The sequence below is a fragment of the Equus asinus genome, chromosome 2, assembly GCF_041296235.1.
Source record: "Equus asinus isolate D_3611 breed Donkey chromosome 2, EquAss-T2T_v2, whole genome shotgun sequence".
In the NCBI taxonomy this organism is placed as follows: Eukaryota; Metazoa; Chordata; class Mammalia; order Perissodactyla; family Equidae; genus Equus; species Equus asinus.
This window is the reverse complement of record NC_091791.1, coordinates 179,597,468-179,620,215: the sequence shown is the minus strand read 5'-3', so window position 1 is coordinate 179,620,215 and position 22,748 is coordinate 179,597,468. Positions and strand designations below refer to the sequence as shown.

Below are 22,748 nucleotides of genomic sequence, written 5' to 3'. Positions count from 1 at the left end.
TTAGCTCAGGGCTAATCTTCCTAAAAATAAATAAATAAAAATTTGTTGGAATACAATCGTGACCTGAATTGAAACTACTCTTGATATCCACATTAACTTTAATTATTTATGGTTTTCATTTCTTTTTCATTTGGATTTTCTATTATTTTAAAAATTTGTGGTTGGTTAGTCTACTGTATCTACTGAGTTTAGGAGGATAAGTGAGAATTAGCTAGCTTTCACTTTTATTCATTAGCATATCGGAGGTTTAAGCTGTAGCTGCTAAATTCTCACATTCACTTGAGTTTTTGAGGTATGAGAAACAGCATATAAAATTAAGATGAAGTTATTTTTCACTTCCTTTTTTAAATAAAAATTTATAATATACAAATACATAGAGTTTAATTTAATATGCTTATTTAAGAGAACATATAATAAAAAGTAGGTACCTTAATTCCTAACATTCATGTAGTTTTTATAGTTTATGGTAGTGTTTTTGTGCAGTCTTTCCAGAGTAACAGTTTGCCTATTGCCATTTTTTAAAAAATTCGTGTGGTTATAATTTAGTTTTGATTTGAACTTTTGTACGTAAGCCTGAAATTAAAACTTGAAAAATAATTATTTGTAACTAGAAAATTTTTCATGTCCAACATGTCATGTATACAAGGTAGTCATTAGTATTTGAAATGCCTTGTATATCACATAACTGTTAAATTGGAGTCAAGGTTGCTTTCTTCTGAAGACATGCCATTGACATGTTTGATCTTGAGAGACTTTTCCCTATTCTTCATTAAGCATTTTCACATTGAGCCACAAATTAAAAATTTTTCAACACAATTTCTTTTTGTCATTGATAATACAAAAGTTATTTACCAATTTTTGACAGGAGAGAAAATGAAGATACTTCATGCTCTCTGTGGGAAACTACTGACCCTAGTTTCTACTAGGGATTTCATCGAAGATTATGTTGATATATTACGACAGGCAAAGCAGGAGTTCCGAGAGTTAAAAGCAGAACAACATCGAAAAGAGAGAGAAGAAGCAGCTGCTAGGTAAGAGAATTTCAGTCAGTTGTGCTAGTGAAAGCTGTTTATTTCTTTGTATCTAAAACCATATTTCACATTGGGCTATAATGTGACATTGGTTCACACTGATGTTTGCTGGCTTTACTAAGAGGCTATGAATGGATTACTACGTTATGGTTTGGTTTTGTGATAACATTGGGAGTACTTTCCAGAATTTGATGATTAAAGGCAAGATGCTAAAAGTTAAAAGTATTTTCGCATCAGACAGACTATAATATTTTATTTTAACTTTCAGAATTCGTAAAAGGAAGGAAGAAAAACTTAAGGAGCAAGAACAAAAAATGAAAGAGAAACAAGAAAAACTGAAGGAAGATGAGCAAAGAAATTCAGCTGCAGATATGTCTGTTGGGTATGGTTCGATTACACTGCTCATCTGGCTTTTATGTAAAGAATAAAAATTAGCACCTTAAACTCAAATGCTTTCAGAATTTTTAGAAAACTAATTTTCTATAGGTACTTCATAATTCTGTTAGTGAGCATATGAAATTTACATATAGGTAGTCCTCAAGTATATAGGTGTTATGTTAAAAAAGTACTTCCAGGGAATCTAGAACTCATTTTCTAATAGAATTAATTTTATAAAAGTTAATTTCCCATAAAACTTTCAGTAGGCTATTTTTAACCAGTAATATATTTCTAGCATTAATAGGAATATCTCCCACCTCTACCAGCATCATCATCACAGGTGTACACTGTGTTTCAAGGAGCTCCTCTGAGCCTGTCAAGGAATAAGGATGAGATTGGAGGTCTTGGTAGAAAGTACAGGGAGAGGATGGCAGCACTTTAAGTAATTTAGTGACTGCCTAAGTATGTCATTGCGTTTCAGAATATTTGGGATGAAGATTGGCTATGAAGACAAATGGGAATTTTTCCATATTGTAGATGGCAAACCATATTCAAATTTAGCAGAAATAGTCTTTTTTTCACACAGTCTGCAAAGGAAGTTTCTAAAAATCTCAGTATTCCAAATTAGTGTATTGGCTTTTGATTATACTTGCGTGTAAAAATACCTATTAAGCCTTAAGATCCTATGTCACAAGCTTGCTACAGCTGTATTTTATATGGCCATGAACAATACTTTAATAAATTGAATTTGGATACCTTAAGAAACCTAAGTGACACCTAAAGTACAAGCTACCAAAGGGAAAACAGATAATTGGACTTGATCAAAATGAAAAACTTTTGTGCTTCAAAGAACAGTGTCAAGAAAGTAAAAAGACAACCCAGTGAATGGGAAAGAGTATTTGCAAATCGTATATCTGGTAATGGTCTAATATCCAGAATATATAAAGAACACATACGACTCAACAATAAAAGACAACTCAGTTAAAAAATGGGCAAAGGCATTTTTCCAAAGAAGATATACAAGAAATGCATGAAATGATGCCCAACATCAGTTGTCATTAGGGAAATTCATATCAAAACCACAATGAATTACTACCTGATACTCACTAGAATAGCTGTAATCCAATTAAGGGACAATAACAAGTACTGTTGAGAATATGGAGAAATTGGAACTCTCATACATTGCTGATAGAGATGTAAAATAGTACAACTGGTTTGGATAAGTTTGGCAGTTCCTCATATGGAAGTTACCATGTGAGCCAGCGATTCCACTCCTAGGTATATACCCAAGAGAATTAAGAACATACATACACCCAAAAATGTATACACAGAAGTTCACATCAGCGTATTCTTAATAGCCAAAAAATGGTAACAATACACATGTCTATAGATTGCTGAATGGATAAACAAAATTATTTATCCCTTCTGTGGTATATCCATACAGGAGAATGTTAATCAGCAATAAAAAGGAATGGAATTCTGATAACATGCTAGAATGTGGATGAACTTTGAAAACATTATGCTAAGTGGAAGAAGCTAGTCACAAAAGTCCACAATAGGCGAATCCATAACAGAAAGTAGATGAATGTTACCAGAGTCAGTGGAAAAAAGGAAATGAAAAGGGACTACTGATGGCAATGAGGTTTTTCTTTTAGGATGATGAAAATGTTCTGGAATTAGATAAGGGTAATGATTGTATAACCGTGAATATACTAAAACCCACTAAATTGTGCACTTTAAAGTGGTGATTTTTATGATATGTGAATTATATATCTCAATTTTTTTTTAGATTTTATAAACTTTTTCTGGTTATATGGAAATATAATTGACATATAACATTGTATTGGTTTAAGGTGTACAACATAATGATTTGATATATGCATATATTGGGAAATGATTAACTAGTAGTTAATAGCCATCACCTCACATAGTTAACAGATTTTTTTTCCTTGTGATATCTCAATTAAAAAAAATAATAATAAGCATGTTATAGATCCCACCACTTCATATTTTTTATACTTATCTAGCCTCACTCATTTACATTATCTCTCTGGCTCCTGAATATACTTTAATTTGCAAACCTCGTTTTGGATGTAGAACATAAATAGTGAAATTTATTTCATGGTTCATACAATTTTAATTTGGACAATATAATGGATTGGATAAAACATCTATATTGTGTTCATTCTACCTACTTCCTATATCTGAAATTTGTCTGCTTCTGTCCTCCACTATTTGTCTACTTACCTTCTTTCTGCTCTGAGCCTCCATCATCTCCCTGCCAGCGTCCTGGACTAGTACAATGTCCTCTTTACTGTTCTCCCTTCATCTACTTTTTCCCTCAGATCATTTTCCAGATAGCAGCCAAAGTGCTTTCTAGTCGTATCATTTCCCTTTTCTAAAAACTCTTCTACTTTCTTCCCACTGCTTTTTGAGTAATGCCCTACAAGGCCCAGTATGATCTAACCCTGGCTTTTTCTCATCCGTATCTTGTATTACTTCTTTTTCCTTTACATTCTTCTCAAAATTATAAGCTCCTTCCTTTTCCTTTCAGTTTAGTGCCTTTGCACATGTTAACCCCTCTGCAAGAAATGGAGGTTTCTTCTTCCCTGCCTCCTCACCCTTCCCTGGTCTCCCTAGACTTGCAGTTTGAATCTCACTTCTTCAGACAAGCCTTTCTTGATCCCTGAGACTAGATTTGCTTCTCCTTGAAATGCTTATAGAAGCTTGCATGTCTCCTTTTTTAGTACTTAATACATGTTTTAATTTTATAATAGTTTATGAAATTATTTGTCTATTTCCTCTGCAAGAGTCTAAACTTTGTGTCAGTCTTGTCCACTGCTTCCTAAGTATAATGCCTGGCACTTGGCAGGTAGGCAATAAATATTCCACAAATGGAATTGTGTATTCATTAATGAATATAATTTTTGTTTTTATCTTTAAGGGAGGAAGAAAGGGAGGATTTTGATACTAGCACTGAGAGCAAAGAAATAGAGCAAAAGGAACTAGATCAAGATACGGTTACTGAAGATGAAGATGACCCAGGATCACATAAAAGACGCAGAAGGGGTAATACAGAAATTTCTTAAGGATGTGCTTGTTTGTTTTAATTGATAAGGCACTTTATTAATTCAGCTGTTCTGAAATATAATTAATATAACTTCCATTTGTGATTCCAAGGTGTATTTGTTTTTTAAATACCCAATTCATTGCTGTGATAAGTTTTTTAAGTGGTGACCATTCTGTTATAAAATGGTGTTATAAAGTTACATTAGTATATGAGGTCTTTAGTTACATGTTGTTTATACTTTAGGGGAGAGAGACAGTATTCATATCACTTAATAGGTCAGTTTCTCGTAACTTCACCTTTTGGTCAGTCAGCGAGTTTTGTTGAGTATTTGTATTTACTGCTTTATATTAGGCCAAATAGAAGTTTTTGTTCTGTAACGTACTCATTCAGCATACATTGAATGCCTCTTCAATGTTAGTGATAGAAAAATCAGTAATGCTTGTAATTTGTGTCATATTGCTGAGAATGGGAATCTCTACCACCTTAAAATAATTCCATAAATTGCTGGATCAAAGAGAATATATTTTTTGATACAAATTACTTCTGAAGAACTTTAACCATCTTCATTTGATAACTGTTGAAGGAAATCCTTACATTTATTGTGTGCCTGTAATTTGAATGGTATCTGTTTTCTACATTCTTCTTCTTCTTCTTTTTTTTTTGCTGGGGAAGATTAGCCCTGAGCTAACATCTCTTGCCAATCATCCTCATTTTTTTCTTGAGGAAGATTACTCCTGAGCTAACATCTATGCCAGTCTTTCTCTACTTTATATGTGGGTCACCACCACAACGTGGCTGCTGAGTGGTGTAGGTCTGCGCACCGGATCCAAGCCTGCCAACCCAGGCCACCAAAGTGGAACACACCAAACTTAACCACTATGCCACGGGGCTGGCCCCATACATTGTTTTCTAAATGGTTATTATAAGTAAACAGAAAGTCTCCTATATCATGGAGGCTATATTCTCTGATTACAATGCAATTGATTTAGAAATCCAAAACAAATAAACCTCATATGATTAGAGTTTTAAAACATACCTGTAAGTAATGGATCAAAGGAGAAACCAAAATGGAAACTAGAAAATATTTTAAACTAATCAATACTGCATATTAACACTTGTCAGAAACAGTCCCTCTATTTAGAGGAAAATTTATAGCTTTGATACATATTATAAAAAAGGGTACATTGAGGTAGGCATTCTTTTAAGAAGTTAGAGGTAGAAAGTAGAATAATCCCCCAAATAAAAGGGAATAAGGAAACAATAGAGAAATTAAGAGAAAATAAAACTACAGTAGAGAAGAAGAACAAAGTCAAAAGTTTGTTCTTTCAAAAAGACACAGATTAGACAAATCTTTGTTGAAATTGATTTTGGGAGGTGGAGTCACAATAAACAAAATTAAGACTGAAAAGGAAAGCAACATAATTACAGAGTAGAAATTTAAAAATAAGGAGACAATATATGCAAATTTTATGGGGATAAATTTGAAAATGGAGGCAAAAATGACAAAATCTTAGAAAAATATAAATTATAAAAATGGATTCATGAAAAAATTAAAAATGTGAGTGGTCTTAAACCATTAAGGATCTTGAATCAGTATTAAAAATTTTCCTACAGGGAAACATCAGTCCTGGACAACTTATAGATGAATTCTGCCAAATTTTAAAGAAGCAGATAATTTCAATCTTATACAGACTCTTTCAAGCAAAAGAAATGGAAGAAACACTCCCCAACCATTTCAGCAATATGACAGTGACTGAAACAAGAGAGTTTAATTCTTCAACACATCATAAAAGGCCAGGCAGGTCACCAGGAATATAGGCTCTTTCTGTCTTGTTGGTGCTGACATCCTTAGGGTTTTGCTCCCATCCTCATGTCCAAAAATGATTTATCACCATGTCTCCATTCTAGCTAGTTGGAAGAGGGAAAGAAGAAAGAGGCACAACCCAGAGGTTACATATAATGCTTCTGCTCCCATCTCTTTCACCAGAAGTTTCTCGTGCAGCCATGCCTACTGGGGAAAGAGGGTCTGGGAAATGTCGTTCTTTAGGATTGCAGGGTGCCCAGCTAAAACTTAGGGATTCTGTAACCTTAAAGCAGTGGTTAGTAAACTACAGCCCACTGGCCAAATCTGCAATGCCGCCTGTTTTTTATATAACCCATGAGCCAAAATTGGTTTTTACTTTTTTAAATAGTTGAAAAAAATTTTAAAAAGTGATAATTTATGGCATGTAAAAATTATATGAAATTCAGATTTCAGTGACCATAAATAAAGTTTTATTGAACACAGCCATGCTCATTCATTTATGTATTGTCTGTGGCTGCCTTCATGCTACAATGTCAGAGTTGAATAGCTGCGACAGAAACCGTATGACCCACAAAGCCTAAAATATTTAGTATCTAGCCCTTTACAGAAGTAGTTTACTGACTCCTGCCTTAGAGGAAGGACTGAATGTATGTTGCAGAATAACTAACAGACACTACCTCACTCTCCAGTATGGAGAGGGCAGATTTTTGTGTGTCCTTTTATATTTGTGTACCAGGTTCTTATCAACATAGTGTATTAAGTCTGTTTGTGCTGTAATAACAAAATACCTCAGACAAGGTGGCTTAAACAACAGAAATTTATTTTCTCACAGTCCTGGAGGCAGGAAGTCCAAGATCAAGGTGCCAGCAGGGTTGATTTCTGGTGAGGCCTCTCTCCTCAGCTTGCAGATAGCGCGTTCTCACTGTGTCCTCACGTGACCTTTCCTCTGTGCCCACTGGTTGGGGAGAGAACATGCTCTGGTCTCTCTTCCTCTTCTTAAAAGGACACTAGTTCTGTTGGATTAGGTCCTCACCCTTACGATCTCATTTAACCTTAATTACCTCCTTAGAGTCCCTGTCTTCAAATTCTGTCATAGTGGGGTTTAGGATTTCAACCTATGAATTTAGGGGGTATACAATTCAGTCCATAACACATAACACTTCAGGTAGCTTTGTATCATATTTTTCTAATGAAAACTTAAAATATGATGATGATGATCAAATATTGTTTCAACTACAGGGAAAAGGGGACAAAACGGATTCAAAGAATTTACAAGGCAAGAAGAGGTCAGCTGTGTAATAAGGGAGTCTCTTACTGCTGATGAAGAAGAAGCTTTAAAACAGGAACACCAACGAAAAGAGAAAGAGCTCTTAGAAAAAATCCAAAGTGCCATAGCATGTACCAATATCTTCCCCTTGGGCCGCGACCGCATGTACAGGCGATACTGGATTTTCCCTTCTATTCCTGGGTTGTTTATTGAAGAGGATTATTCTGGTCTTACTGAAGACATGCTGTTGCCTAGACCTTCCTCATTTCAGAACAATGTACAGTCTCAAGATCCTCAGGTATCCACTAAAACTGGAGAGTCTTTGATGTCTGCATCTACCTCCAACATTGACCAAGGTCCATGTGATGATTCTGTGCAGCTGCCAAAACCAGTGCATAAGCCAAATCGGTGGTGCTTTTACAGTTCTTGTGAACAGCTAGACCAGCTTATTGAAGCTCTTAATTCTAGAGGACATAGAGAAAGTGCCTTAAAAGAAACTTTGTTGCAGGAGAAAAGCAGAATATGTGCACAGCTAGCCCGTTTTTCTGAAGAGAAATTTCATTTTTCAGGTAAATTTTCAATGAAAACTATTTCCTTTATTTTTCTCTCCACATAATCTCTGGTTCAGGAATAAACATGTTTCACACTATTAGAGCTATATTTAAAACACTTTATCTTTCATTTGGACCATGCTTTCAGTTTACAGGTTACAGAAACAGGGTTCTCTAGATTCCCCTGGGTTCCATTTGGGGTGTGAGGAGCACATCTAGCAATGTGAGAAGATACATACTCTTCCTGATCTCATGCCTTTTGATCGGTAGACTCCGAATACCCAAAGTGCTATGGTTGCCATCGGTGTTAGAGATACTGAGAGTGAGTGAGGACATGCCCTAAGGGTTTGGCTGAGGGTCCAGGGACAGGTTCCATTAGTGATCACTTCCTTGGAGATTGGCTGCAAGGGCAGATCAGGTAGCAACATTTCCTATTTGATGGCTGGTTCATTGATGACAGATAAGAGAAAACAGGAAGACTTTTTAGGTGTTTTCTATTACTAAATGAGAGTCTCTAGGTAGAGAATGCTTAAATTTAGGGGCATAGTACCATGACTACTTTAGTTCTCTTCAGGATTAAAAACTGTAGATCACAGTTATTTTTTTAACAGCTTTACTGAGATTTAATTTATACACCGTACAATTCACCCATTTAGAGTGTACAGTTGACTGGTTTTTAGTATATTCAGGTATGTGCAGCCATCACATGGTCAATTTTAGAACATTTTCACCACCTCAAAAAGGAACCCCAAACCCTTTAGCTACCATCCCCCCATAGACCTAAGCAATCACAAATCTATTTTCTGTCTCTGTAAATTTCCTGTCTGAACATTTTATCTGAGTGGTATCATATAATATGTGGTCTTTTATGACTGACTGCTTTCACTTAGCATAATGTTTTCAGGGTTTATCTAAGTTGTAGCATATATCAATACTTCATTCATTTTTATGGCCAAATAATGTTCCATTGTGCATATATACCACGTTTTATTTACCCATATGTTAGTTGGTGGACATTTCTGCTGTTTCTACCTTTTGGCTATTATGGATAATGCTGCTATAAATATTTGCATACAAGTTTTTGTGTCAACGTATGTTTTCATTTCTTTGAGTGTATACCTAAGAGTGAAATTACTGGGTCATATGGTAATTCTATTTAATTGTTTGAAGAATTTCCAGACTGTTTCCCAAAGGGGCTACACCATTTTATACTCCTGCCAGCAGTGTATGAGGGTTAAAATTTCTCCACGTCCTTGTCAACACTTGTTATTATCTGACTTTTTGAATCTAGCCATCCTAGAGGTGTGAAGTGGTACTTCATTGTGGTTTTGATGTGCATTTTCCAAATGACTAATGACATTGAGCATCTCTTCATGGTCTTAGTGACCATTTGTATATCTTCATTAAAAGTCTATTCAGATCTTTTTTATTTATTGGATTTTTTTTTTTTTTTTGAGGACGATTAGCCCTGAGCTAATATCTGCTGCCAATCCTCCTCTTTTTGCTGAGGAAGACTGGCCCTGAGCTAACGTCCATGCCCGTCTTCCTCTACTTTATATGTGGGATGCCTACCATAGCATGACTTGCCAGGTGGTGCCATGCCCGCACCTGGGATCTGAACCGGCGAACCCCGGGCCACCAAAGTGGAACATGTGCACTTAACCGCTGAGCCACCAGACTGGCCCCTATTTATTGGATTTTTTATTGGATTATTTGTCCTTCTATTGAGTTGTAAGAGTTCTTTATATATTCTAGATACAAGTCCCTTATCAGATGTATGATATGCAAACATTTTCTCCCCCGCCCTTTTTTTTCCTGCACTCAGGGATTTACTGTGTTTTTATATCCATTATCTCACAATCATAACAGTCACATGAGGTAATTGAATTTTTTAATAAGAAAATCATAATAAAGATATTTGATAACTATTTCAGACAAAGCTCAGACTGATAGCAAGCCTACATATAGTCGAGGAAGATCTTCCAATGCATATGATCCATCTCAGATGTCTGCAGAAAGGCAGCTTGAATTGAGGCTGAGAGATTTTCTATTGGATATTGAAGACAGAATCTATCAAGGGACATTAGGAGCAATCAAGGTTTGTACCTGGTCCCACTTTTTGTTTACCTAATTACCAGAATTTTGGTCATATTTGTTAATTTATTTGATATAGGCAAGGCATGTGTGTTTTGAGTAAATACCACGAAGGGATACATTTTTTATGAAAACTTGTTTATTCCCTTGTATCAAAATGTTTCTATATGGATAGAAATCTTTCTTAAATATGACTATCTGCTTTCTTAAACGGAATTTAATGAACATAATTGACTTTTAAAATAGTTATTTTTAGTATTTTTAAAATCTGTTTTATGGTGTTTTCATCCGAGATGTTGAAATGTGTAAGGATATTTTCTTCTTCCTTGACCAGCTCCTGCCTGCTCTGCTGAGTCTGGTTTGTTTATTGGTTTCTTTGTTACCTTTTTAAAATCTGTAAGTAATTCATGCTTGATATGTGTGTTCTGTTCATTCCTTTGCTATCATTTGTCACTTTTTTTGCTACTGTCAGGTGACCAATCTTAGAATTGTTTATGATTTCCCTATATAGAGAGTAAGGAATTAAAGCTTCCATCTATGAATGACACGAATTCCATTTTGGCCACTTAGTAACCTTATTTTTAGATCCCTTTTTGATTCACAATCTGTTCTAGAATATTCATGAATTTTTCATATGTACATTGTACCTCATACTTCTTAGGAACAACATACGCCTTTTTTCAGGGTTAGTAAATTTGGGTTTTGTTACAGGTTACAGATCGACACATCTGGAGATCAGCATTAGAAAGTGGACGGTATGAGCTGTTAAGTGAGGAAAACAAGGAAAATGGGATAATTAAAACTGTGAATGAAGATGTAGAAGAGGTGGAAATCGATGAGCAAACGAAGGTCATAGTAAAAGACAGGTACAAAAAGGATTTTTTTAAAGTAACCATCACTTTTCCTTGCTGCTTTACTTACAAGTTTTTTTAAGTAAATGTTTCTTTTTCTTCAAAAAATTGTTTTAAAATCTTGTCGTGAAGACTTTAATATTTGTAACTGCTCAAGTGATGATTTTGTTAAACCTCAGGCTCTTTGTTACTCCAGTTTGTACTAGTGCAGCCGGAAGACGACTTATTAGGATAATGATAATTTCTCAAGTTTAAAAAAAAGTCTTTGAACTTAAGATTTTATTAACTTCAGAAAATAACTTTATACTACCCTTTTTTTCTGTAGGAAAACTTGATAAATTATGGTAGACTTAAATATTATTTGAACTATTAATCAGAACCTCTGTCTGTATATCTATAGATAGATACTTCTGCTTTTCAGAGTTATTTTGGATAGTATCTGCGCTTAAGGAGTTTATTATCTAGAAGGAAATGGTGGAGAGACATGAAGTAGCAATTAGAGAACAGGGTAGGAGTCTGGTAAAAGTACATGCCCAGTCGATTGTGGTATATCGTGGAGGCTGCTTGTCATGGTAGAACATGGAGGACAGCAAGTGAGTGTTTGAGGAGGTGACTGCAAACCTGAGCCCTAAAGTGGAGAGGATGTGAGACTGGGAGGGAAGACCGCATACCAGAGGCTCTCAGAGAACGGACTCGTACCTTGAAAGGATCATTTTAGCTGCAGCATGGAGATGTGTTGCAAAGGCGGTTAAGATTGGAGGCTGAGGACCTAGTTAGGAGGCAGCAGTAAGCGTCCTACCCAGTAAAAACTGAAGCAAGAGAAACTGCCTGAGATTCTTATCCTTTAAGGCCCGTCACAGTGTCGCCTCTCTGAAACCTTTCCCCTAAGCCATATCTCATCCGTCTTTCCTCCTCCAAATATTTGCCCTTCTGACCTCCTTAAATGACTTAATATTTAGTTTAACTTTTGATTCGTGTATTTATCTCCCTTTCCTACTAGCTTATGAGAGTTCCTTGAGATTGAGGAAACTGTTTCTTACACAGGTGTAAGTAAGCTTTTGGATGAATGAGTGGATTCAAGTTTCACCTAATAGTGTGTTTAAGTATCATAAACACTTCATTGTTTTAATTGTAGACTTTTGGGCGTAAAAACAGAAACTCCAAGTACTGTCTCAACTAATGCAAGTACACCACAGTCAGTGAGCAACGTGGTTCACCATCTGGCAATGGCACTGTTTCAAATAGAGCAGGGCATTGAGCGGCGTTTTCTCAAAGCTCCGCTTGGTATGTATCTGATTTTGGTTCAAAATATTAGTTATGTTTTAAATGATTTTGAAATTTCCCTTTAATTAATAGAATTTTATTGGCTGACATAATGAAATTGATTGACTAATTTGAGTTTGTACTTTCATAAAGAATTCACTTAAAATATTCTTTCAGGTGAAATTTATTTTTTAAATAATACTTAAATACTATTTTTAAAAATTTATTCTAGATAATTATTCATTTTAAATAATGTCTTTTTAACTGTTTCTGTCAACCTCTTGTTTTGTGAAAGTTTCATCAAAAGAAAGATTACCCAAAACCTGTGATTAGCCAGACCCTGAATAATCAAAGATTATACATAAATTTTTTGGTGTTATTATTTAAAACAGAACCCCAAAGAAGGTACTCAAATATCCACCATTAGGGCTCTGGTTTAATAATGTGAGTCACTAACCTGAGCACTGTGTAAGAAGTGCTAAATCAAAAATATCAAGTGTTAAAGGGTACACAGATGAAGAAATGCTCTATAATTTATAGTTAGGATGATAGAAATAATACTGTCTGGATCATGTTTCAACAATTCATTAAACAAATATGCATTTAGGGACTAATAATCCAGGAACATAATCCTGTCTTTAGTCATATGTCTTTCAAGTTCTAAATCAATTTTCATGTCATAACTGCCTTTACTTTCCTGTGGTCTTTCTGAAATGTTGAATTAATTTATAATTCATTGTATCAAGAAAGTTTATATCTCAGTAGTGGGGTATCAGAATGAACAGTTTTTTAAAACCATGTCTTTTGGTCTCATATTGAGAGGGCAACTTGAATAGACTAAAATCCTTCAAAAATTATTTGAATATTACCTTGTTGAGTAGTAAGAACAGAGATTTCATAAATAGATGGTGCTATCAGAGCAATTTTGGCATGTGAATATATTTGTAAAATGTCTATTTTTAAATTGAAGAGCTTGTGGCCAGTATCTCATTGTTCTAATAAGCCTATTCATACTTTTTATAAATTGATAATTCCACCATGAGCTTAGTAACTCACTTTTCATGTTGAAAGTACCAGTGGTAAGAAATGAAATACATATGATCACAGCTTACGAAGATATTAGAGTTTGTATTTCTTATATCACTGTTACCCAGTCTTCAGTATTTCTTAATATTTTCTGTGTCTAAATCAAATTATGTGTACAGGGAATCTCTCTGTATTTTGTACAACCACATGTGAATCTACAATTACTCAATTAAAATTTCAATTAAAAGTTATAAATCATGTAGCTCTCATAAATGTAAGCTATTACTACTACTCATTAATCTTGTGATTCCAAAAGGGATGAGGGATAAAATGCAATTCTGCTGATTTTTCTACTTCTGAAATTGCCATCAATTACAGTTGTTTATAAGTTCAAGGAGAAAAACATCAAATTGTTTGGTGTGTCTGTATTTTCATCAGTACATCTTATTAAATATTTAGAAAAAGGAAAACAGTTACCACTGGGAGATGTTACAATTTATGTCTAGTAGGTTATATGAGAGCTGAGAGCTATAGTGTTCCTTATGCTGGTTTGTATACAGCAGTGTTAGAACATTCATTTCATCCTGAGAGATATAGAAGAAACAATTTTAATTTGGGATCTTAAAAAATAAGTGAAATAAGAAAAATTTAAAAGTACAAGTATGTCCATTTTATTCTAGTGATTAATCCTATTGATAAAATTAGGCTTTTTTAACTTGGGGAAGATAATCATATTTCAATTATTTTAGGTAAGATCTCTGAGAATTGTTTGTTTAGGTTAATAATTTCATCATTTATAAAGTCATGCTTATGGTTAAACCCTTAAGCTATGAGAAAAACCTCTCAAACTAACTTTATCAATTTGAAATTAGGTAACACAGAAATTAATAAAGGTCAAAAGGGAGATAGAAAACAAAAGGACAAGGAAAAGAGAGAGGAAGATCAATCTAGTGTGAGAGATGGTAAATTTTTAACTTTTTAAAGAACTTTGTCCTTTTAAAAAACCATGATTTTACTTCCTATATTGCTGAATACTGGTTTGCATATTTAGCTTTTGAAGGAAAGCCTTGGATTTGCTTTATCTGTGCTAGCATAATGGAAGATAAAAGAGAAATGACATTTCTGCCAATGAGAGTTGTATAATCGGGAGAAGAAGCAAGGATCAAGATAAGAAAACAATTAACAGAAAAATGGAATCAATTGTATACACTGTTTATCGTTATTCAAGTACTATATGAAAGTAGAAAAATGTGGACATCCATCTATATTTATATTTTATGTTTAGAATTTTTTAAAGTTGGGTAAGAGTAGGTGGGATAAAAATTGGACTTTGAACCCAGCACTCGTTTAGTTTTCTTAAAGCACCTCTTTATCAAAAGCTATAGTGTTTCACCAACCGTTGAGTTAAAAACCATTCAAACTGACTTGCAAGGATCCAAAGGTTCTTCATAATTTGTTGTTCTCTCCCACTCTTCCACATTGGCCTCTGCAACCTTATTTCGTGCCATTGGCAATAAGAATGCCCCTTTGAAGAATGAATGGTTTATCCAGAAAGATATCTTCAAGGTCTTTGAACTAGCAATTCTTGTTTGCTCCTTCCTTGGAGGTTCCACTAAGGCCAGAAGTTTTCATGAACCCTTATATCAAAAAACCAAGATAAGTAGAAAGCTCACAATGAGAGAGTATAAATAAATCAAGTGGTCTATATTATTGCATTTATTTCCCACTTAATAACATTTCTCTTTAGCTTTGTCCTAAGAGCCATTTGACCCATCCATTTTTTTCCCTCTCCCAGTGAGTTATTAATCTCAGTTATTTTTAGAAGTTCTGAGGCTTTTTCATACTGGTTGGTTATTTACTTATATTTTCAAACTTTTACTTCTTAAAACATATTAAAGATAGTTATTTATTTTCTCTAATTCTAATATCTTAAGTCTTTATGGGTCAGATTCTGCTGGCTCTTGCTTATAGTATTTTGTTTCCACATGTGCCTGTGGGTTTTGACTGTTAACTCTCATTCCTCAGAACTTGATCTATGGAAATTTCTTCAGAGAGAATTTGCAAAGATTTGTATTTGTTTCCACCATTCACCCGAAGTCACTACCAACTGTGGACCACTTTAAAATCTTAGCCTGTGTTTCTCAGGTTTTAAACCTGTTCAAGGATTTGCTGGTAGTTACGTATTCTCAGGGTAGATTTATTTCCCCTGTCCACCCAACACCAAGATCCAGATAAGCAGATTTCCTTGCTACTTCTGTCTTTTTCCGTGGTACCCTTTTCTACCCTGACACTTGAAAGTGTAGCCCTTGGGGGTCCTAGGTTTTTAGGTGAACGCTCACCAAAACGTTGATTGGGCCTTAGGTTTCCTGTCCTGTCTCTCTCACCCTACCAAGCAGTCACACACGAGCTCAAGATCTACTAGTGTTTGGCAGGTGTGTTGCTTTATGATTTCCCAGCTATATTAAAAATTTCTTAAAGGTAGGGACCATACAATAAACTTGTTTCATGTCTTCTAAAGTGCTGCATATAGGAGGAGCAATATAATGCAGGAATAATGACAATAGTAGCGTTTACTCTGTGACAGACAGTTTACATGTCTTATGTGTATTATCTTGTTTAATCTTCTGACAACCCTTGGAAATAGATGCTATCCACATATTACCGTTGAGGAACCTGAGGCACAGAGGTGCTAAGTAACTTGCCCAAGCTCACATAGGGGAACTAGGACTCATCTCAAGGTAAACTGACTCTAGAGCCCACGCATAATGGTTCTCTTAACCATTATGCTACTGCCCAAGAGGTTTTATTTGAGGATAATAGTAGGAAATATGGCATGATAGGACTAAACTATGTATGGAGTCTTATATACTTTGCAGAATTTTGATGTGGTAGGCCCTTCATAATTAAGTATAATGTCTTAGGAAAACTAAGGTGGTAGCAATATTGAAGATTAATTGAAGGTGGAAATCGCATGCCAGTATAAAATGATAGGGTGGCTAGATTAATGACACCTAGCCAAATGACTCTTAATAGATTTTTTAGCCCAGAACACAAAAGAATGATGTTATTAATGACAGAAGGTTTCAAATGTTTCTGTATGAATATTGGTGCTGAAAGGTCTTTTTAGGGGGTATTAACTTACATCATTTTAAAAATAATATTTTCTTAGAGATAGACAATATAGTTGGCATTTATACATAATTGATATTTTCATTAACAGCATTGAGATAGAATCACATAAGTAAAATTCACCCTTTTAAAGCGTACACTTCAGTGGTTTTGAGTATATTCACAGTGTACAGCCATCCACAACTAACTAACTTTAGAACATTTTCATCAGCCCCAAAAGAAACCTCATATGTGATTGATGTTTAACTTAGAGAGCAGTCCATCTTTTATCTGAAAATGAGGCAGTAACATTCTTGATTCAAATGAATAGTAGTTGACTCATAATCATATTTAGCCAGTTTTCTGAATTAGATCAAGATTTGATACAAAGACTAGATTAAGAACACATTGCCTGAGTTATTTTTATCTTTTAACTATTGAAATCCCCAAGCATTTGATTTACAGATTTAAGTAATTCCTTATGTCACAAACAAGATATGGCTCAGCAAATATTTTCTTTAAATATTTTTTTTAATATCAACACAGTCTTTTTGTTAAGCATTAGAAGAGAAGAATGGTAAAATCTAGCTTGTCTAAACTATCAAGAAAATACCTCTGGGAGATGTCTAGGGTTTTTCTGGAAACTTTCATCACTTTCCTTCTTCATTTAAGATGCCAGCGACAGTGGGCGTTCTTATAAAACAGTCCTGGACCGCTGGAGAGAGTCTCTCCTTTCTTCTGCTAGTCTATCCCAAGTCTTTCTTCATCTCTCCACCTTGGATCGTAGTGTGATATGGTCTAAATCTATACTGAATGCTCGTTGCAAGATATGCCGAAAGAAGGGTGATGCTGAAAACATGGTCCTTTGTGATGGCTGTGATCGGGGCCATCATACCTACTGTGTTCGACCAAAGCTCAAGGTATGTTTTCTTCTTCTACTTCTCTGATTAGAATTAAGACATTGAGATTTTGAGTGACTGATGATTAACGATCATTTATGTGATTTGCCAGACTGTGCCTGAAGGAGATTGGTTTTGTCCAGAGTGTCGGCCAAAGCAACGTTCTAGAAGACTCTCCTCTAGGCAGAGACCATCTTTGGAAAGTGATGAAGAGATGGAAGACAGTATGGAAGGTGAGGATGTTGAAGTTGATGATGATGATGAAGAGGGTCAAAGTGAAGAGGAAGAATATGAGGTAGAACAAGAGGAAGAAGACTCCCAAGAAGAGGACGACATCAGGTAAGGCCTAGCAAGCAATAAAATAAGAGTTGGTGAGTCTTCACTAGATAATCTCTTGACTATTCAAATACAACTGGAATGGTTGGAGTCCATAATTTTTTTTAAATCGCTATGTAATATAGTGGTCTGAAGTTACCCTTGCCTTACGTATTACAAACATTTGAAATTATTCACAAGGGAGTATAGTACCTGTGTGAGTTTAGCCAGATCGTAAAATCAAGTATGAGTTCAAGTTTGGACAGGAATGCCAATTCACACCCACATCAAGGTTGATTTTACTTAATTTTATGCCTCAAGCAGCAAATAAGCAGTCCAGAGGGTATTCATGAGATAAAGATAACGTAGCTTCCCAGTGCCTCACTTACCTTCTCAAGGGTTATACCCAAATATTGGTGATCTTGACAGACTACAGAGAGAGAGATGCCAGGAAACACATTGTATTTTTATACTTCTACCACATCAGCACCCAGAAACAACTTCTATACTACCATGTAACCAAGTGCTCTGCAATTTAGCGAGTTGTCACCGAGGCCTAAAGAGGCCTAACGAATGGGTTGGGGGCCTGGTTATTGCAGCTGTGGCAGCACTGAGGGAATCTCCCCTTATTTGTCCCTAAGGCCTCCCCCCATTTTTAACATTTGAACATTCCCATTCATGTGGAATCAGGAAAGTGAATGTGAAACAAGGGCAACTTAGAGCTGACAGAATACAAAAGGCCACAGTCTGAGGAAGATAACTAGGGAGAGCCACCCATCTATTTTAAATAAGTCATTGTTTTGTAATAGCTCCGACTAGCAGGAGCCATTTTCTCTGTTGCTTGTAAGGGCAGTATTGTGTTAAGCATAAAGATAATAGAAAATTTGGAGAATTGTTGGCAATGTGTTAGGTAAACTGGAAGTCTAGGGATGTGGGAAGATGAATAAAAGGAGGCTTACTGGGATGGCTTCATCCTTATCTGCAACTTAAAGGCAATTAAAGATTGAATCTAAGTTTGTATTTTTCAGTAAGAATCTAAGATGGCAAAGAGATTCTTGGCTTGGTATTCAGGAACCACAGGTTTAAGGCCTACTTTGGTGGCAGCCTCTGGCCAAAACTGTAGGTTACCTGAATATCAATGGTAATGAAAAATGACAGTCTCCTGTAGCATAAGGAGACAAAAGATTTGCATTTTAAGATTAATTCATCACTCTCTTAAGTTCTTCACCATGGTTAAGTCCATGTGTTGGTTCTCCTGAGGACTTTATTATAGTTTATCATAATTTAGGATTTCATTTTCATGATGATGTCTTGGAGTTACCAAGAAAGTATTCAATATTCCCTTTGCATTACAAAGAAATATATGAAAGCACACTTTAGATTTCTATGAAAAATTTGTTGGCTCTAAGTTTACAGAATTTAATATAGAGTAAGTCTCAGTAATATAGAAAAGTAAATCTGTAGAACTCATTGGCTGAGTAGTAGAACAAGGAGAATGGAAGTAATCATATGTTCGTCATTGTTCTGTACAGTAATTGTGTTTTCTAACAATATTTATAGCCCACCAAAACGAGGAAGACCGCAAGTTAGATTGCCAATTAAAACAAGAGGGAGACTTAGCTCCTCTTTCTCAAGTCGTGGCCAACGACAGGATCCTGGAAGATACACTTCAAGGAGTCAGCAGAGTACGCCCAAGACAACTGGTCCCTCTAAAACCACTGGGAGAAGCCTGAGAAAGATCAAATCTGCTCCTCCTACAGAAACTAAATCTTTAAGAATTGCCAGTCGTTCTACTCGCCAGAGTCATGGCCCACTGCAAGCAGATGTATTTGTGGAACTACTTAGTCCGCGTAGAAAACGCAGAGGCAGGAAAAGTGCTAATAATACACCAGAAAATAGTCCCAACTTCCCTAACTTCAGAGTTATTGCCACAAAGTCAAGTGAGCAGTCAAGATCTCTAAATGTTGTTTCAAAACTTTGTCTCCAAGATAGTGAATCCAAGAGAAGAGGCAGGAAAAGACAATCTACAGGTACGAAAAAGTCTAATTAAAACTATCCTTAGCTAAGAAAATTGAATAATTTGGAAAGATTGAGTGTTGAGATACTTTGGATTATTTTTCAAAGGCTGTCACTAAGGTCTGTCACAGAGCTGTTGGGGCCAGCCTGCTGGCATAGTGGTTAAGTCTGTGTGCTCTGCTTCGGCTGTCCAGGGTTCACAGGTTTGGATCCTGTGCGCAGACCTATGCACCACCCATAAAACCATTCTGTGCCAGGGTCCCACGGACAAAATATAGGAAGATTGGCACACATGTTAGCTCAGGACCAATCTTCCTCACCAAAAAAAAAGTTGTTAGGGAGCAGCCTGACCAGAAACATAACATTCATTGAAGGGGCAGCTATTTGGGGAATAAAGGTAAACTACATTACTGGTATTTCTACTAGCATAACAGGCTGGTTGTAAGAAATTTGCAAACAGAGTTCTGTTTTTAATGGAGAAATTTGGCCAATATTTGAACAGTCTCAGTATAACACATTTCATTCTTTTCCACCTTTTCCTCCTTCAAAATACACATACCACCCATCATCACCTAGATAAGCTACATTAGGTTATTCGGTGAGGTTCCTATCTGGCATACTGAATTTGGAGGCGGGAGTGAGTTGGGGCAGTAATAATGTTAGGCAGTGATCACTAGCTATCTTTTTAATTCTGATAAAGGTTGTTTATAGTAATCTACCCATATAATAATCTCTTTATCTATTTATCTCTTCAATCCTATCCTTTTTTTTCAATGTCAGTAGTAATAAAACTTTTATATTTCCAAAAATGGTACTGTTCTTTGAAGAACGGTAGATGGGTTGTATTGCATTATTCAAACACATGGCAAGATTAAGGAATTCACTGGTGAAAGAATAGAACATTTCGTCTGCTTATGCCATCACCCAATTGTCAGGTTTGGGGGGACTATCAGGTAACTTTATACCAAGATCTAATTCATCCTGTTTTGCTCTTCCACAGTTTGAACTCCAAGCTATTTGGAAAAATAATACACCTGAAACATTTTCATTCAAACAACTCTGCTGAAAAGTATTTTAGTTGTTAATCGATTTGTGAAATTACTAACCTGGTTCTAAGGACAAATAAAGGGGGAATTGTGTAGATTTACATTTGAGTAGAGAATTTAAATACTTGAATTAATATATGGACTATACTACTTTTCTAATTCATACATCTTAGATTTCATTATATACACTGTAGATGTTATGAGAAAGCATTTTGCTTTAAGAAAATTCTTAATATAAAATTAAGATTTATGTGAACAATCTTTTACTTCATCGTTGAGAATTACTTTTCTCTTATGCAAGGTAATTTATAAAGAGGCCTAGTAGATAGATCTGAGGAGATTACTTTCCTAAGAATGTGTTTCAGGAAATACTAGAGAATTGCTTACTTTTATTTTACTGTACTTGAAAATGTACTTGTAATAAAATGGAGTAAAAAACAATCTACAAACTTTGTGTTCTAGAATTTTCTTCTGTATTACACTCTATCTACAAGGTGTTACCAATGAATGTTTAATTCAACTGGAAATTTTTAAGCTTGAAAGGGAAATAGTGAATATTTGGTCCAGATTTTCGTCTCTCTTGGAATGTTAGTTTGACATCTCAGTAGATAGAGTGTCAATTTCCTGTTTGAATTTAGTTTGTGTTTGTATGCCCTGTTTAGCTTGTGGTGATCAAATATTTTGCTTTGTCATCACCTAAAATTAATTTACTTATTTCTTCAGAGTCCTCTCCTGTGACTCTGAGTCGAAGGAGTTCAGGCCGACAGGGAGGAGTTCATGAACTGTCTGCTTTTGAACAGCTTGTTGTGGAGTTGGTACGGCATGATGACAGCTGGCCTTTTTTGAAACTTGTTTCTAAAATCCAGGTAATATTATTAGACTTTGTAAAATGTATTAATGTATATTATCTGATTTAGTCTGCATGGCAACTTCGAGGCAGTCAAAACACCTGTTAGTCACTGTCTTCCCTTTTTTTGGAGGAAAAAAAAATTCTTGGAAAGTTGGTTCCTGTGTTGAAAAAATGAAGTTAGACAGCATAATCTCCTCAGTCCCTTCCAATCCTGTGACTGATTCTTATAAATGATGACAGTGTGTTGAAATAACCTGAATGTTTTATTCTGTGTAATAAATATGAGTAGAATTAATTCAACCGACTACCATTATTCGTATTTCTGTTATGTAAAACAGTGGTTCTCAAATTTCAGCATATACCATAATCACCTGGAGGGCTTGTTAAGACACAGATTACTGGGCCCCACCCTAGAGTTCCTGATTCACAGGTCTGGGATGATACCCAACCATTTGCATTACTGACAGGCCCTCAGATGATGCTGATGGTGCTGGCCCAGAGACCACAGTTTGAGAAACATTGATGTAAAAGATAGGTACTCTTAAATAACAGAGATGGCCTAACCTAACGAGGGGATCTGAGATGGCACTATACTTACTTATATATGTGTGGCAGAACGTGATATGGTATAGCAGAGACAGGCCAGCATGCACTGCTGTAAGAGAAATTACAGTGGTCTTTCAGAAATAGAGGAGAAAAAGAGATTGATGAGAGCATTTCAGAGGGAAGGAATAGTAGGAATTAGAAAGTTTTTAATGGAAGAACTATTTGGTCTGGTCATTGAAGAAAGATGGAATTTTAACAGTGGGAAATGGAATAAGGACATGTCAGGAAGAGGGGACGATAAGATTAAGACCCAGAAATGAGAATATGGGGACAGGTAGGTAGTGTGAATAGAGCAGAGGGGGTGTGAGAGAGGCTCAGACACAACTAGATTATACAGGGTCTCACTTGTCAGGGTTAGGTGAAGTTTTCTGAATGAAAAAGTGACAGCACCAGAATTCTACTTTGAGATATCTAGAGCAAGAATGTGAAAGATTAATTAACATTGAATAGCATCTTATAAAAATTAAATCTCAGTTTGACTCTAGCTCATTTTTCCTGAGTAGTTTTTGTGCTGAATTAAGTTTTGTTACATACGTTTTACTCTTTATTACAAATGCAATAATGCTCATTAAA

General features: G+C 35.4%; 1 protein-coding gene across 1 annotated transcript in view; it reads left to right on the top strand.

Annotated features, from left to right (window-relative positions):
* The window catches only part of BAZ1A (bromodomain adjacent to zinc finger domain 1A), an 83,345-nt gene that overhangs the window by 58,811 nt on the left and 1,786 nt on the right, over positions 1 to 22,748 (top strand). Inside the window, exons 15-25 of the mRNA XM_044765485.2 lie at positions 866 to 1,031; positions 1,300 to 1,413; positions 4,354 to 4,478; positions 7,523 to 8,119; positions 10,036 to 10,199; positions 10,907 to 11,061; positions 12,182 to 12,330; positions 17,116 to 17,363; positions 17,455 to 17,681; positions 19,218 to 19,687; positions 21,443 to 21,585. Coding sequence (XP_044621420.2) covers positions 866 to 1,031; positions 1,300 to 1,413; positions 4,354 to 4,478; positions 7,523 to 8,119; positions 10,036 to 10,199; positions 10,907 to 11,061; positions 12,182 to 12,330; positions 17,116 to 17,363; positions 17,455 to 17,681; positions 19,218 to 19,687; positions 21,443 to 21,585 — 2,558 coding nt within the window. The remainder of the gene's footprint in view (positions 1 to 865; positions 1,032 to 1,299; positions 1,414 to 4,353; positions 4,479 to 7,522; positions 8,120 to 10,035; positions 10,200 to 10,906; positions 11,062 to 12,181; positions 12,331 to 17,115; positions 17,364 to 17,454; positions 17,682 to 19,217; positions 19,688 to 21,442; positions 21,586 to 22,748) is intronic.